Raw genomic sequence first — 16,915 nt, 5'->3', positions numbered from 1 at the left:
CACCAGCCATTTGTAAGCTTTCAGCTTTGTTTGATTTATCACCTAATGCATTTCAAGGTCCTAGAACCACGTGTGATAAAATTAATCATCTTACAAATATCATTGGCTCAGAAAAAGCTTGTTGGAAGATCTATCAAAAGATCCCAAGCAAAAATCAGTCAGAAGAACTGATTTTCCTAAAATTTAACACAGATTTACTATCCAAAATTACAGATCCATGGAAAATATCATTTATTACTGATCTCCATGCCTGCATCTGGTAGAAATATGTCTATCTGCAAAATGAACAAAGAGGTTCTGATTCTGATTAGTTAAACAAGAAAACTGCACGGAACGAATTTAAATTATTTTAATAACCTGATTACCTAAATTGATGCTAGAACCTTTGAAGATAAAGCCAGTTCAGTAAGGGTCTTTTTGTTTTTAACTTATGGATATAATTCTCTTTCAGACTAACCTTTTCCTCTTGAAGATGTTAGTGCCACTAGCTGCTCTTCACCAGCCATCAGCGGGATGTTACCACTAATCCATGTGCTCTCTTATCCACAGGACCCAACGATAAACAGGCTGGCCTGATGAATGGGTACTCAGCACTATTTATGCTAACCTGGCTCAGTTTGCTTGGAGCCAATAAGGGATTGATTTCCTCTGTTGATAGATCTGGGAGGGTAACAATCTCCAGCAGAAAAATAGTAGTAAGTAGATAATGGTGGGTGGCAATAACATCATCAGCTGGCACAGCTGTTTGCTGAGCTCTGCCCAAGGCTGTGGACAGACACCCTCATCTACATTCAGGTATGCTGTTGAAGGATTCCAGCTGCTTATCCCTCTCCCTTACAAGACCATTACCTCTTCCAATCTTCCAGTAACGCTGCTCAAGTGAGTAGCTTGCTCATTTTAGTCAAAAACATCCGTTTTAAAATAAAGCCAGGACATAAACTGTTTAACTATAGCTTGGCTCACGTCGGTAGAACTCAGAGCCAGGCTGAAGAAGAGCAGATGATCTGGCCAGCCAGATGTTCAGAAAGGCTCCAGGAGGGAACCAGTGAAATCACCACTGCTCTTCTGGAACACAGACCTGTAAACATTTTCACCAGCTAAATGTCTACAAAGCAAAGATCAAAACTGAAGCAAAATGAAGCAGCAAGGCTCTGCCATTTGTGATATGAGGGGATACTCCATCACAACAGCTGAAGCTGCTCTTTTCTGGTGGTCTCTTGAGCAATTAGCACAACAGATTTTTTAAGCAAATGAGTACTGATGCCAAAACAAATGATTAATTAGAGTGGGACAGAATAACAAAATGAGAAACATCAACAGGCATTTCTTAAATATTTCTAATCCATTACATTAATATTTGCTACCAGAGCACAAGTATACAAATAGCTTAATAATGTCAAAACAACATTCCCAAGATGCTGGATACTGGACTTAATTAAATCACATGAATAAATATTTTTCTTAGATTTCTGTATTTTACTGTTATAGAATTATTTATAAATTATCTTGATTCGGCCACTGATTCAAGGCTATCACTCAAGACAATCACATCCTGTCCAATACCTTTTCTTTGGCAGAAAAGGAAATGACTACACAAGCACTATACACCTGCTGAAACAGCCAAATACTTTTGCTTTTTGTTTCTTTGCACCTCACTCAGCTCAGTCTGAGCTCTAATCACCACACCCAGATGAACTGCTTCCATTATTGCACGTGTGTGATCTGAAAACCTGCAACAGAAACCACTGCCAGAACAGCCTAAAGCATAAGAGACAGGGATGTGACTCCAAACTGGCTCTAGGCTTTGTGGCTGGTAGGACTGGATACCTATGACAGTCATCACCTATCAGAGCTTTCCCTTGAGGAAATCAAGTGACAAATGCAATGACAACTGCTATTTCATTGATGTTAAGTAGGTCAGCACAGGGAGGTTTTCTTAATTTTTTTCTTTTTTTTTTTTTTTGGAAGTGGCATTATAGCATTGTAACTAAGAGAATATTAAAAATAGATACTAGAAAATTTTAATTAGGTACATATTTTCTGTACTCTAATGAACATTTCCTCTTGTATGTTTTCATAAGCTTTCCAAAGCAATTTATATAAATTTCATTTATTCTAAACTAGTGTTTTCATATTTTAGTATTCAATTGTAAAATCTTACATTCAAAAGTTCAGGTCATATGACCTTTGATTAGGTCAGGTGGCACTTCTGCTTCCAAGCAAATCCAAACCTTCCAAGCAGAATGCTGTGCAGGCAACTCTTTGAAACTGTTTTCAAGTCAAATAAAATAATAGCAATTTCACATATTCCCACAAATATTTGTAGAAGTGCAATCCAACACAATGCAATTCATCACTGAATTCATATCTTTAGAGCAGATTTTTACTATTTTTTCAAGACTTCAGCTTAGCTGTTAAATCAGTGATTAAATACTCAGAGCAACTATATAATTTTGAAACTAAGATTAGCTGTGAAAACACATTCTGCCTTTTATAACTTTCTAGGGTGTTAAAAATTGCTCTGGTATGTTATTTATTTTTACTATGGAAGATTATAAAAGAGTATGACTGATGATTTTAGGCCCTGTGATTGTTGTCTTCAGACTGACTACATCAAAAGCTTTGAAGTTCAGTTCATCAGCTACATTTTCCAATTTTTTTTAACACCTCCTGCAGCTGCAGTGAAGAATCTGAGGCCTAAGTTCAGGCAGAATGGCTTGACTCTCACAGCTAAAATACAAGTGACAGACAAAAAACCTGCTGAATTTATCCAGTGCAGTTCTACAGCCAGACACGAGCATGGTTTGGTGTCTCATATATACCATGTATGACATGAGATAAATGCCTGTCAGGGTAAACTAAAAGACATCTAGTTCATACAAATAGTTTTGAAAATACATAGGTCTATATGAACAGATGTTTTTCTACTATGAATATGAACAATCAGAAGAAAGAAACTGCTCTCAGTGAAAACTGAACAGGACTGAAATAAGTAACAGGGTTTTCACCGACTTCAATGGGCCCAGGATTTCAACTTCTGCCCATGACTCTCATGTAATTTGGCCACAGCAGTGTTGTAACAAAGACTCTTTTTTTTCTTTTTCAAAGGAACAATGCTGATGATCTTTATTGATCATCCATTTCATAGGAAACACAGAAAGAGTTTTATACTTGTCAAGTGATTCACATATTTCCAGTGTGTAATCAATAAAAAATAACCAAATACACGCAGCTAAACAAAATCCTACTTTTAATGAAAACTCTCTGTCTTCTGTAGTGGGCAATTAATACCTCAAAATACTAGCAGTAGTAATGATATCTTTAACAAGAAAAGAAAAGTAACTTTTTAACGAATATAAAATTTCGCAAACAAAATAAAATCTATAAATGTCTTCTCTTATGAATAAAAGTATTTTAACAGGAATGAAGACTAGTCACAAATCTGTCCATGGTTTGCAAAACAAACATGCCTTGGGAGGTTCCTCCTTTTGTTTAGTAAAAACTAAGTTGCAGTAAAACAATCATGCCTAAAAATTCACAAATCCAAAATGCCCTGGGGCTCCAGTCAATGCAGCAACACCCATTTAGCTAATTAAGCATAGAGCTAGTATTCATACACTCTATGAGAAAATTAAAATGAACACTGCAAACAGTCATGCTCCTTATTTTTCCATGCTATTGAGGCTCATTTCAAAGTTAGCATGTTTTTTCCAACACAGGCTAAACGGAACATCCAAACATAAAAAAAAAATACAAATTATGTACAAAAATCAAGACTTGAAACAATGAAAACAAAAAGCAGAACAATAGCTAATAGTTAATGTCTTTTAACATATCCTTATATAGCAACATGGTCAAATTTTGTGTGCTTTATACTGCTATTAGTAAGGCCATCTTGAAAGAGAACTGTTTCCACATCTCAGTAAAGACAAAGCCAGGCACCACATTTGTTTTAAAACAGCCTCCTCCTCCCTGAAGCATATAAAACACATCCAATAGTTAGAAGTGAACAGTGAATATTTGCCTGAGCAATATTCTTTTGCCCATGCTGTAGAAATTTCTGCTTTGAAGGAGTTTTTTACTGAATGACACTGATGCCTCCAGAGTGTCTTACGAGGCAAAATTTTAAAATTACTGACTTTATGTTCTGCTCCTAAATCCAAATTTAGCAGACTAGCCTTATGATTCCATTTTCAGACATCATTTGCTGCCAGGCACAAGCTTCAGTCGTTCTTTGTTTCAGGTGTGAAGGTAACCCTGTTCTAAGGATATAACAGACAATAAATTTGCCCAAACACTCCTAAGCATCTTTTCAAACATCCAATTTACTTCACACCTGGCAAAGAACAAAGTCTACAGTACTGTACAAACAAATACTGTCCAAACAGGTTTTGTGTTGATTTCTCTTACAGGCACACACAGACAGCTTGTGGCAAAGTCCCAACTGGTTTTCCAGTGTCTGCTGCACTTCAGTGCTAGGAACTGGAAAGGGAAAACAAGCACTTGTGTTCTACCTGCACTCCCAGCTGTGTCACAAAACATATTTGCTGAAGGTCACATGGCTTCAGTTACTCATGACAGAGTGCTGTATAGGCTTTATTCTTAAAACTTATCATCACCTCCGATTTTCTTTCTTTTTTTCCCCGCTGTAAGTGTGAGGAGAGCGAAAAAGATCCTGTTTCTAACAACACTCAAGCCATGCAGCTACATTTGCTCCTAAATTGGCTGGCCAGTGAGATTTTCCTGAACACCTTGTCTGATTCTTAATGAGTAACTAGCTCTCTATAACCTCACAACACATCCTTGCCCTGCCACTCTACATCTCCACCATCATTTCATGTCACTCCTGTGCAGCATTTGAACACTAAAGCAGTCAAGTTTAAAGGGACTTCCATGATTTTTAACTTACAACTTTTTAAAGAGAGTGGAGAATGCAAACTCCTGTGCTCACACAGCCAAATCAATCTCAAGCCTGTGCACAATAGACATCTATCCATTATTTTTTCTAAGTATATCTTTTGTAAGATATACTTACAGCTCTTAACAGTGAATATGAGGAAATTTAGTATTCCCACGTGTTTTCAGAAAGGTCTATAGGTCTGGGACCTAAATTATTTTTTTCCCATAGGGAAGGAGGTCTGTGACATGAACTTCCACCTTAGGATAGCAGTTCCACCAGAATCATGGCTATTCTACCCACGAGGACAGGTCTACTTATGAGTTCAGTCTGCAGGACTGGCTGTGCTTGCTACCAGCTATTTGTTAAACTACCTTTGCCGAGATCCTCCCCCTGAAAAGAAACAGCAAACAAGTTATTTGTCAAAAGTCTGATATATGACAATAGAAGATAAACTATGTTGGCATTTGCACAAAAGCATGAAAGAGGAATGTCTGTTCTTAAATTTTTACATTTTGTGTGTAAAAGAACAGCTCCAAATTCTTTCTCAGGCTGCTTATTTTCAGGAAAGAAGAAAGAAACTAGAAAAAATTTAGAATATGAGTCACATCCTTTCCTACTGTTACCACATGCAACATGTGTGTCCATAAACAGAGAGGTTACCTACACATACAACCGGTACCAGCACGCCGTTTAGGACTGAATCAGAAAGCATAAAACCCAGGAAGATTTATAATTATATTCTGATAAACCAATGTTGCTTTCTTTTAAATGTTAATGGTATCATAGTGTCCATTATTTTATTTTAAAATTACTGAATCTTAAAGTTCTCTGTAATGGAATTTTAAATTTTTACTTTTTTTAAAAAGGAAATTCAAATTATTCATTATGGATTGCACTAATTTTGCATTTCACAACTATTCTGAAAACTAAGCATATAAGAACAAAAAATATTTTGAAGATTTTATTCATATCAAATAGAACAATGGACTTACAACATGGCTTATAACACAGCTGGAAGCAAATCATACAAGTCTTTGACTTGGGGTGACAGGGGTCAAAGCAATATAAAGTATGGAAGCTTTAATAATACAATAATCTTTACTTATAAGAGTAGAAGCAGTGAGCAACACTTTCTAGGAGAAAAGAACCGAGCCTGATGGTCTCAGCAATGTTGAGGCCACAGCAATCATGAGCTGCAAATTCCCTCCAGCTTCAAAGGCAAGCACCAAAGAACTGGATATGCATCCATCAAGAAGTGACTCACGATGACAACACAGTATTTACTCATAACTGAGAGACAAACAAAAGGAGCTGCACTTTGTAGTCTTAACTATCACAACCAAACTATTGCATGGTTGTTATTCCATCATACTGTTTCAGGCACAGAATATGAACGGTATAGAGAGATTATACTTTCCTTGCTAAGAATCTGCTGCTTATTTTAAAATTTCATTAAAATATTTCAGCTTAAGAGGTAGTCTCATTTTTCCATGCATATTATAAATTCTATTCCAGTGAGATTCCATGCTTAATCTGTGGCAAACTTTCTTAAGTATCATACACGTTCTGCAATAATATTACAGTGTTCTTACAGGGATTGTTGAGATGATATAGCAGATTAATACTAGTTTAAAGAAATTCTTACCTACCTACTGAAAAAAAGAAAATTGTTTAGACAGATACAAACAGATACAAATGGACTTCTTTTAAAGCTTTGTACCTACTTACCCCTTTAGCCACAGTAAGTTATGAAAAAAATAAACCACTAGACCACCAAACCATTAGACACAGTTTCTCATTTTTCACTGCATATGAGAAAACATCTTCACAAACACACGTGTGGGTTCACAAACACACTTGTCAAAAAACACACAGCTCCACACAGTTTAAAATAAAACATAAAAATTGAAAAAAGATAGAAAAGAGAGTTTCTCACCCCTCAAAACAAAACTGGAACTTTGGTTTATAGGAACGGCTATGCCCATATACCCTCCTCATCATCCTGCGTGCCAGATGTTAGGAGATGCACAGAGAAGGTGTTGGCATTGGAATGAAAGAAGGAAAGGTTAGTTACTTTGGTGCACACAAAATACAATTTTCTTGGCTGTTAAAAACGTGACTTCTTTTTTTTTAAACATAAGCCAGTGAAAACAAGTGAACAAGTCTGTGTTACATATACAAGAATCCGCGTCTATAGCAACCAAAAAAACAACAACAGTGACGTACATATTTTTCCATCCTAGTTAAAAGAGTGTGTAGGAAGTAGATTATAAGATTAAATATTAAAAGATTATCTATTTTTTATTTGCACGCAATTCTAAACAACATTGTCAGCAAAGATCAAACCTTGTAAGTAAGCAAAGTAATTAGTATAATCAAACTGTCTTAAATTCTGTTTGGTTAAAAGATACAAAACTCCTGAATAACAAAATTCTGTCATTAGCAAGGCACACTTTTCCATCTCGCTATCAATTAACTCTATGTTTTAAAGAAATGTTAAACACTGCACGTTGGTGAATATTATTAGATAGTTTTTCTTTTTTCCATTTTTGAACCACTAACATTACTCATTCATTTAGAGTTTTAATTATGAATAAAATTAATTGCAAACACAAAAATTCCATGAAATTGTTTTTAAAAGGGGCTATTTTATGGCAGATAAGCTGAAAGCAGAAGGTCTTTCTTCACATTTTTTATAAACTTGAAGTTAATAAGAACAAAATAAAAAGCATGAACTAAATCAGAAGAGTGAAATGTTCTTCCCAGGATACATTTACTGAAGATTACAATTTTACCATGATTCTTTATCTATACACACAGAGATGTGTATGTGCAGAGCTATCTCTATATACAGCTCTACTGTGCCAAATGATGTGATACTCAGCTTCTAGGACACAGAGGTGCACAACACAGTGTTTTTTCATTGAACTCAGCATTTTGAAACCAAATAAAATCATATAATTCTAGATTCACCCATTAATATTTTAGAAACATGAAAAAAAATACATTCTATAGTTTTGGAGCCTTGAAAGTTAGCTGGTGTAACATATTGCTGGCACTTAATTAAATCTAAAAACTAAATAAAATGAATGGTAATTAATTATGATTGGAATAGACAGGAATTTTAGCCTGAAAATATACACTGCCAGTATCACTACTGTTCCTAGTCCATTCTTGGAATAAAAAAGAGCTCCCAGATGTCAACTGTTATTAAAAACCAGATGTTAAGATAGATGTCTTGCATGTTGCTGAATTAAGTAAAGAAATCTGACAGTCCACTATAAACTTAGCTATCATTTAACACAGAAGAAATGTGGGTAAATTTTTTACAATTAACTTGGAACACATCTCAGTTATAAGGTCTGCACAAATACACCACACAAAGCAAAGACACAGCGAGGCCTGAATATTCTTATTTATTTTCTGAAACAAAGGGACAGGTTCTGTAAAACTTCCAGTGGGTTGGGTTTGCCTCACTGAAAACACATTCCCTCTGAATTCTACAGGAGCCACTCTAGCTCAGGCCTAGTAACACTAATTGAACTGACTTTCAAGTTGACAAGAGTTTTGCCAGAGTAAAGGTTGAAGAAAGACTGAAGGATTTCTTTTCCACTGAGTAGTTTGATCCTATTTCACTAACAGAATGCATTAGGTTAATCTTTGGTGACATCCTTAAAAACAGCACAAATCAACAAAATGGGCAACTCGGTATGTTTCCAAATGACTCCTCCTAACTACACACAGCTGGTTTGCTGCTAGTGCATTGTAATTCCTATAACAGGCAGACATTCATTTTCACTTCAATTATTTGTGTGATCTCTTTTTGGCAGAATTCTAGAAGAGCTGAAAAATCAAATATTGTCAAATATTTGTACAGAGTTTTATGGAAAATTAAAGACTATATAGTTTGACACTGATCCCGATATACAATAAGCAATAAATTAAAAGCTGGAGCTCAGTTAATGTCAATCAACATTGCTTTATTGAGTACTGGTCCTGTCAAAAGAATTTTCTATCTGTTCCAATTACATAGAGACTCTTTTTGATAAGGTAAGTGCTTTGAAATAATATGCTGAGATTTCTGTAAGACATTTCATTATGTGCCACGTGACACAGTGTCAGACAAATTAGCTCTATATAGAATGAATGTTTGCTGGAGAAGGAAGGGGACCTGCAGATATCTTTCTCATCCCAAACTTGTTCCATATTTCCATGATCTGAAAGAAAAGCCTGACCAAGACTGCTTGGAAAACTGAACATATTTAGGATGAGCTGAATAAAGGTTATCAGCCACATAAACATATGCCTGAAAGCATGAATACAGTATCATCATTGGAAAACATACAGGGCAAGCTTAGAAGATAGGGGAATCTGAAATCAGTGATCTCAAAAAGGGCTTTACAGATCATGGTAGAAGTGATATGTGATACAAGCTTCAATTCACCAGGAAAAATACAGGCAGAGAAACAAAAATCACAAAGTTTGCTGTATCGCTACACAGTAGCATAAGACCATAAACTGAATTACACATCTGGTGCTCATGTCACACTCTTGTGAATATCTGAAAGACTGTAACCACATCAGGAAACAGCGAGAAAATTACTGAAAAATAAACTTGGCAGTGAGAAACAAAAGAGACTCAACGTAACTGATCACACATAAAACATTAAAAGGTTGTCTGATCATTATTAACTAATACATAGAAAAGATGACAGCTCTTTTCTCTGGAATCAGAGGATACAGTTACACTGCAAATATGGTACATATTTTTCAGTAACACATCAGTTCTGGGTGACTTGAAGATTTTGTATGAAGACTTAAACACTTCCTAAAAGTGTTTGTACCCAAAATAAATTTTAAAAGGATAGATTTAATGAAGGAATTATTGTGTGGTCAGGTCCAGATTATGATCATGGTCCACTTCAACTTCAACAGCTACAATTAATAAAAATCCTCTTCCGTAATTTTTTCCTCATATCTGTTGCCATGAGAATGTGTGTGCCATGATCTTATTCCTTATGCAAAAAATTTATTACATATTTTCCAATTTTATTGATCAGCAAGTTCACAAAATTGAACACGGTGATCTTTTTTAACATACAATTGAATAAAAAGTAAAACCCAACAAACAAAATCTACGCTGGAATTTAAATTTTTGATACTAAGAACAACCCCAAACCCAGCCTCAGCATACTGTCTTGTTTTAAAAACCCGTATCTATGCAGTATTTTGACTTGATTTGCACTTACCCCAGAAAATCTGTTCCTATCTCATTTTCAATTCCTGACACAAGTTACTTGATGAACAGACTTACACTAACCTAAGCAGAGCTCACTCACTTAGCATCCCCATCAAAAAAAGCCCAATGTTTAATAATTATATGTTTTACTATCTAGTATGTTTGGTTAATTGTGTCATATATTGATGCACTGACCTAAATATACTTGGTGCTTGATGATAATTCAGGAGAAAAGTAAAATTCCTACAGATATTGGAGAATGTCAACCCTCTTTTTCAGTAAAACAATAGGATTAAACCAAAGAACTGTAATTTCATGATATGTGCTGTCACTTCTTAATTTAACACAAGCCAGAAGGTACAGATGCCAGTTCTCTAAGGGACAGTAAAAGAACTCATTGATCACTTACTATTCCTGTTATGCAGACAGGCTGTTTCCAAGCCCTCACTTGGGGTAAAGCTGTGAGATGAGCCTCAACTATCCCTGTCATTCTGCTGACCATTGCACTTTGAGGAGTGGGTATTTACTGGTGTAAATCCTAACTTAGTGGTACAGATATTTCTGTATGGACAGCTACCCAAAAGCACTGGATAAAAAGCACATAAGAATCAGGATTGTATCTTTAACTGGGCTCACGAATAAAAATTCATCAGGAAGCTAAGGTTTGGTGCCTCAATGCAAATAGATAATGATGGGAACACGGCATTCTTCACTGAAGTTCTGAGAAAATGAAGTTCATTACTTATTTTTCCATTCTTGTGACACTGTGAAACAAAATAAAAGCTGCAGTTATGCCCTATCATGTATTAATATAGGATCAGAGCCTTCCAGAAGTATGCTTAGTTTTTCATATCAGTGTGTATCCTACAGAATCATTAATCTACGGTTCTTTCAAACAATAAACTGTAATCAAGCAATTTTTGATTAATGTTTGTGTACATTAACTGCCTTTTAAACTTGGATCTTTCATTCGTTTATAGGGTCAAGAATAGCAATTCGATGACAAAAACTGCAAAGCAAAATCTCAATTCCCGACAGGCAAAAAAGGAAAAAAGAGAATTGATAAATTAGTATTCACACTTAATTATTATAAAATTATTATCAATTTAAAGTGCTTAAAATATTGAATGCTCTGAATTTTTAGGTCTGACATCCAAGTATCTAATTTGGACATATATAGCACAGTGGTACAAACTCAAATACTATCAAAGCCTTTGCACATAGGCCATTAATAGATTATAAATTCATTGATTTTATTTCATCCTTTCCTAGTCCTTTTTTTTTGTTTTCTGTGCTGCTACTTCTCATATTTGCTTACCATCTTAAAAATAAGTGCCTGCTAAATACTAATACTAAATATGATTTACCATTCTGGTCCAATCGCCACAAAATCTAACATTAAAACCTCAAAACTGGCTTCAAAGTAGCAAAATGAGGAATTTAAAGAATAGTGCTCAGAAAATACTACACAGAAATGTAGAAGGCTTGTATAAAGACATCTGTTTTATTATTGGAGTGTATCTCAAAGCAGGTTTTGCAGGCACATTTCTCAGCCATCGATTCTATAAAGGCTCATCAGTTTTAGGAGCAAATTTGAGAGCGTGGCTTTCAGATAACAGGGGCTACATTACACAGCGGGTTAGAAAGAGAGGATAACTCTAATCATGGTCTACATGATTAGGTAATCTACAGAATTTTAAGAATCAGATGCCAGGAATGATCAGTCTATTCACAACCATTCTGCACTTGGCATACTCTGGATTACTGGTGAACATGGAATAGTTGCAGGAGGTTGTATTTAGCAGCGTGTTGGAACAGCAACAGATCTGTAGCCGATACAATTGGTACTGAGGGTCGGGCTCCGTACAATACACCCATCCTGGGGGGTATTCTGGATTAATTTTGCCTTATCTCCAAGACTGAATTCCTTTTAGCATTTTCTCTGTGTTGGAGGACCTCCTGGAATGTATCTTTCATTTAAGTTCAATTAAAAAGGAATTTGGAGTGCCCACTCCAACATCATTTCTGGATATGAACCATAGTGCAGGAAGTGGGAATGATGAGGAGGATTTGATTCAAATCTTCATTCCTGATCAGAACTAAAATCCCAACATAGGTGCACTCAAAGACTGCAAAAAATGCATTTCTACGAGGCCAGCTCATGAAAACATGTATAAAATTTGGTTACAGCACAATTCCCCTCAGTTTTGTGGCATGCAAGTATCTTTTTAAAATCCATTCTTTCAAAAAAAAGAAATAAAAAAATAAAAAAAAAAAGTCCTAATCTCCTTTTAGCCAAAAGCTTTTGCAACACAGGCAACATTAAACACTTGATGAGTTAAGCTTTTCTGGCTTTCTTCCCACAGTAGAAGACCCTTCCTGACAAGGCTCATCACATTTCCCTTTCATGTGCTGCATGCTAAGAATTAATGTCTTAACTTGGGTTAAATAAATCTACCGATAACCTGCTCATCTCTTCAACTAACTTTCTGATGACTGATTTACATTACTCTCCTTGTTATCTATGGCTACTAATGGGTCATTAAACATGTAACTTCTGGCTCTGAATTGTGAAACTGTCCTACTTACAGCAAATACTTGCACTTACAAATATTATTTTCCCATTGTTACAAAGAAATCTACCTGCTAAGCAACGACATTTCATTCAAATCAAGGACTTAGTCTAAAATCAGAATATCTCGGAGCTTAGAGAGATTTTTATCTGCTACTCATTTTCTAGGAGCAAACACAGCTGAGGACTAATCTTCCAAATTCTCCATACGCAGAACAACTGACTACAGAAGAGTTTTGTGCATGAATGATTTGAAGAACTGAGCCTATAATCAGAAAGCAGAAAGATTAACAGTGGATTCATTTAAGTCTTTGGTGCATAGAGCTTTAGAAGGTCTTTATGTTTCATTTGTATATTCAAAAAGTTGAATAAATCTTAAAAATTGGTCCAGCAATATGTATCTATGTCAGAGGTCTATTTTCATAGCTATCCATAACAGAAAGGGTCACAAGTAACCATGTATCACCCAGCTATGAAAATGACCATAAAGCCCATCTCACCATTTGTTCTATTTGTATATAGTAAGGTTAAAATCAATCAGAAATACTGGAGATGGGGGTAAGCAAAAGGTTGTTTCTGACCATCTACTTTACAACACCCAGACCAGCATTAACAGGAGTAAGATGTTTCACCAGATACTCATGCATTCTGAAGTTTTATCACTAGATGAAGCGGAAACTCAATGCTTCTTACAAGAAGTGGTCCGTGAAATCAGATTTGCAATGCAAAAATTTATGGTCCCCTTTGTAGTGAAAGCCTGTGACATGTTATCTCACTTAAGTAACCAGTTGCCAGATATGCAACTTTTGTTATCAAGTTACTGTCTCCCAGAAATGCATTTTTGGCTCTTTCAGTTGGTCTAAAGACCTATTTTAGACTATGATGGTGGCAGATAATTTTTCTACTGAGAAATATAAGATAAATGTAAACCTCTATATGTGTTGTATATTATAACACACACATTCAGGGGAAGTGAGGGGGAGAGGTTTCTGTAGCTAAACATGATCTCGAAAAATTCTTCCATATGTGGAAAAGACTGCAAATCTAACATATAAATATAGATATATATAAATATACGCACTGAGCAGTGTGTATACATTTATATCACATTCATTAAACCTCAAAACATAAAATAAATTCATTTCTATAAGCAAAGGAGAGGTATAACTTTTCAATATAGAAAATCCATCTCCTGGAGCATCATAGATGACAAAACCTATTTTCTACTTCTTGCTTTTAATACAGGTCAGGTTCAGCTGGTATTTTAGTAAATTAAAAATTTAGCATAATTAAAAGGTAGATGAAAATTAATCTGCCTATAATAAAATTACAATTAGGAGGAATAAAAAAAGAATTAACAAATATTACAAATTTCTATTGGCTTTTACTGTCAATGAGAAATTCTGAGTAGCATACAATGTTTGTAACTGCATAATGGCAGCATACCAAAATCCAGAACTAGAGTATCCCTGCAAGATAAATTCAAATCCAGAGCAGATTCTTCTGGATTTCAGGGCTCCTTCTTTTGTTCCATCACAAGTACTATGCGTCTTAAAGTAATCCTCAGGTTTGAAACCAATCATATTAACCTCAAAATGTGGGCAAGCCTCTGTGGAAGACTATTTCAGTTTTCTTTTGAGGGTAAAGTAGACAGAAATACTTACACAGATGTCAGAGGCAGGAAAAATTCTCTGTACCTACTGAAATAATGACACGATAACACTTTCTGACTTTTAGGAAACACTTAGACAGAAATAACATCCTCATTAGAAGAGAACAATTTGCCATTCAGTAGCAATTTTATAATAAACACTATAGCTATGATAACTGCATACAATTTAATTGGAAAATTGATATTTTAAAGGTGACCACGATATAAATAGGATTTCACTGCATTCAGTTCAGCAAGTCTGTACAACAGGTGATGTGAATCACAAGTTCTTTGTTCCAGAAGAATAACACGTGTAGCAAAGATGAAAAATCAGAGGAAATACTTAAAAATGTGAAAGCATTTATATGACTAATTTGCACTGCACTCCTGAGTTCTCAAAAATCTAATTAATTCAGCACAATACTAGTTATTTACAGTGGATATGCCTGGGATTGTTTATACTGAATGTACTGACAAGCAAACCTTGCCCTGCCCAAATTCCTAAATTAAATAAATCCATGTGACTCCAACGAGCTTAGTGCAGGCTCAGCTCTGTGCTAATGCAATTGCATATTTCCTTGCAGCTTGAGGCACCAGCAGAACAAGTTCACATACATTTAGTGAACAGACAAGAGCAAGCTCACACCTGCCCAAATACAATGTGTAAACACACAGGATAAAGAAACACACAGAATATTAAACAAAATCTGGGTCAGGGAGGAAGCCAACATTTCCAATTTACTGCGTTACACAGCTATATCATATCATATCACTCTATACGACAATGTCACTGGTGCTTTGGGTTTTCCCCTGCTTTTTTTTTTCCTTCTTTCTTGAAAGACAAAGTTTCAATGATGTAGAAAACTCCCAAACAAGATATTTCAGTTTTCCAGGTACTAAACTTCTGCTCTGATTGAACTTTCTACTCACAGACACAAGGAGTTTGAAGAATTGTATGCTTTTCAAAGAACCATGGTTATTTGCATTAGCTAAAATAATCGGTTTCGGTTTACGTTTGTCCGGATTTTAGGTTGTGCTGTTTGGTTTTGTGTTGTTTTGTTGTTTCTTTATTGTTTGGCTTTTTTTTTGAGGGAAAAATCTCAATTTCAATATTCCTGAGGCCTATTCAGGAGTTTGAGGTTGGCAATTTTCCAGCGTGGACACGGAATATAAGGCATTATGCTAACAGCCAGAGCTGCCAAAATACACAAAGTAGCATGCTCTGCCTTCTCCACAATTACATACGGATCAATACAGTGATCTGTAGATCAGGATCCAGACACTAAAATAATAATTGTTGCTTGACTGTCCTGTGATTCTGATTTCAAAGTCATCTACCTCAAACAAAATACCATCTGACCTGTTCAGAGTTTTTCACATACCATCTTTCAGCAACTCCGAGGACATTTAGCAGTTCCAGCTGATGAACAAAGACCCGTTGCCAAGACCAGTCACCACTTTACAAAAGAATAAACACATTTTTTGAGAGCATATGGTCGTCTTCAAAAAGTTAGTTTGTAGTGGCATACTAAAACTACTTGGCAACAGTCAGTTTGTTGTCAAGTTTCATGCATCACTGCATGTGATTTCGTTTCTCAAATGAATGAGTTTACCAGCATACTTTCAAAAAGCCTGTTTCAAAATGACATGCATGTAATACTGAGACAGCTCTGTAACAGTTGGCTTTGTGACTGGAGATAAAGTCCTGTCCCATCACTGTCCTGATAAGGAGGACTTTTGCTTTAGAGACCTCGAACCACCTTTTAGGTCTCCTTGCTGAGATCTCAAAGTAATAGAAAACTTGTTGTTGAGTTTGTGTCAAACTACTTCTAAACACCACTACCTTGTAGAAGGGCCATCAAAAATGTTTTAAGTGGGAACAAAATCTCTATGTAGCCACACAGGATTAAAAGATGTAAAAGGACATCTTTTTACGTGCTTAGACACCATGTGACATTCCATCCCCAATTACAGCTTCTAAGAATAGGGCCAACTTTTTGGAAAACAGCCAGCTCCTAAAGCCTTATGGTACACCCTGTGATATTCACATTTTTTTAAAAATCAGATTCTTTTTTATGAGAACATAATCTCTCATCATAAAACAAAATTAAAATATATTTGTAGCCCTTGTGACCATAGAGTAAAGCATTCAGCTTTGAATCCACTACAGCTTAGGAATTGAGGAAACTCTTAGGAGATTAGAAACACGGTACATTTTATGTCTTTAAAAACCCCAAGTACAATGGGAAGTAAGAAGACTGGATAGTTCTTATTATAATCAGGTCTGGCAATAAAGTCTTAAAGTACAAAAATTCTTTGGAATTCTTTGGAATACTTTCAGTCTTCCACTGTGTGGATGCAGAATCAAGTTCTCAAACAGTCTAATTTCCTATCAAGAAAGCCATCAGACCAACTTAAGTATATCCGAGCCACACACATGTCATAGATTGCCTACACTTCTTATTAAGTCCCTTTTTCATGTAGAGCAACTGCTTCTAATTGAAATAATCAATTATATTTTTTTACTACATCGTAAGGAAGGAACTGTACTTA

At 35.5% G+C, this 16,915-nt stretch overlaps 1 protein-coding gene across 7 annotated transcripts in view; it reads right to left on the bottom strand.

The window, feature by feature from the left end:
• The window catches only part of ERC2 (ELKS/RAB6-interacting/CAST family member 2), a 425,018-nt gene that overhangs the window by 101,427 nt on the left and 306,676 nt on the right, over positions 1 to 16,915 (bottom strand). For all 7 annotated transcript variants that reach the window (XR_007908334.1, XR_007908335.1, XR_007908336.1 and 4 more), the window contains one exon: positions 6,837 to 6,902. Coding sequence is in view for 1 of the 7 variants with exons in the window: in XM_051811544.1 (XP_051667504.1) it covers positions 6,876 to 6,902 (27 nt within the window). In the remaining 6 variants the exon portion in view is untranslated. The remainder of the gene's footprint in view (positions 1 to 6,836; positions 6,903 to 16,915) is intronic.

The sequence above is a fragment of the Manacus candei genome, unplaced genomic scaffold (assembly GCF_025592945.1).
Source record: "Manacus candei isolate 608988 ecotype Guabito, Panama unplaced genomic scaffold, ASM2559294v1 h1tg000082l, whole genome shotgun sequence".
NCBI lineage: Eukaryota > Metazoa > Chordata > Aves > Passeriformes > Pipridae > Manacus > Manacus candei.
The sequence above is the reverse complement of the archived record's forward strand: the minus strand, read 5'-3'. Positions and strand labels throughout refer to the sequence as shown.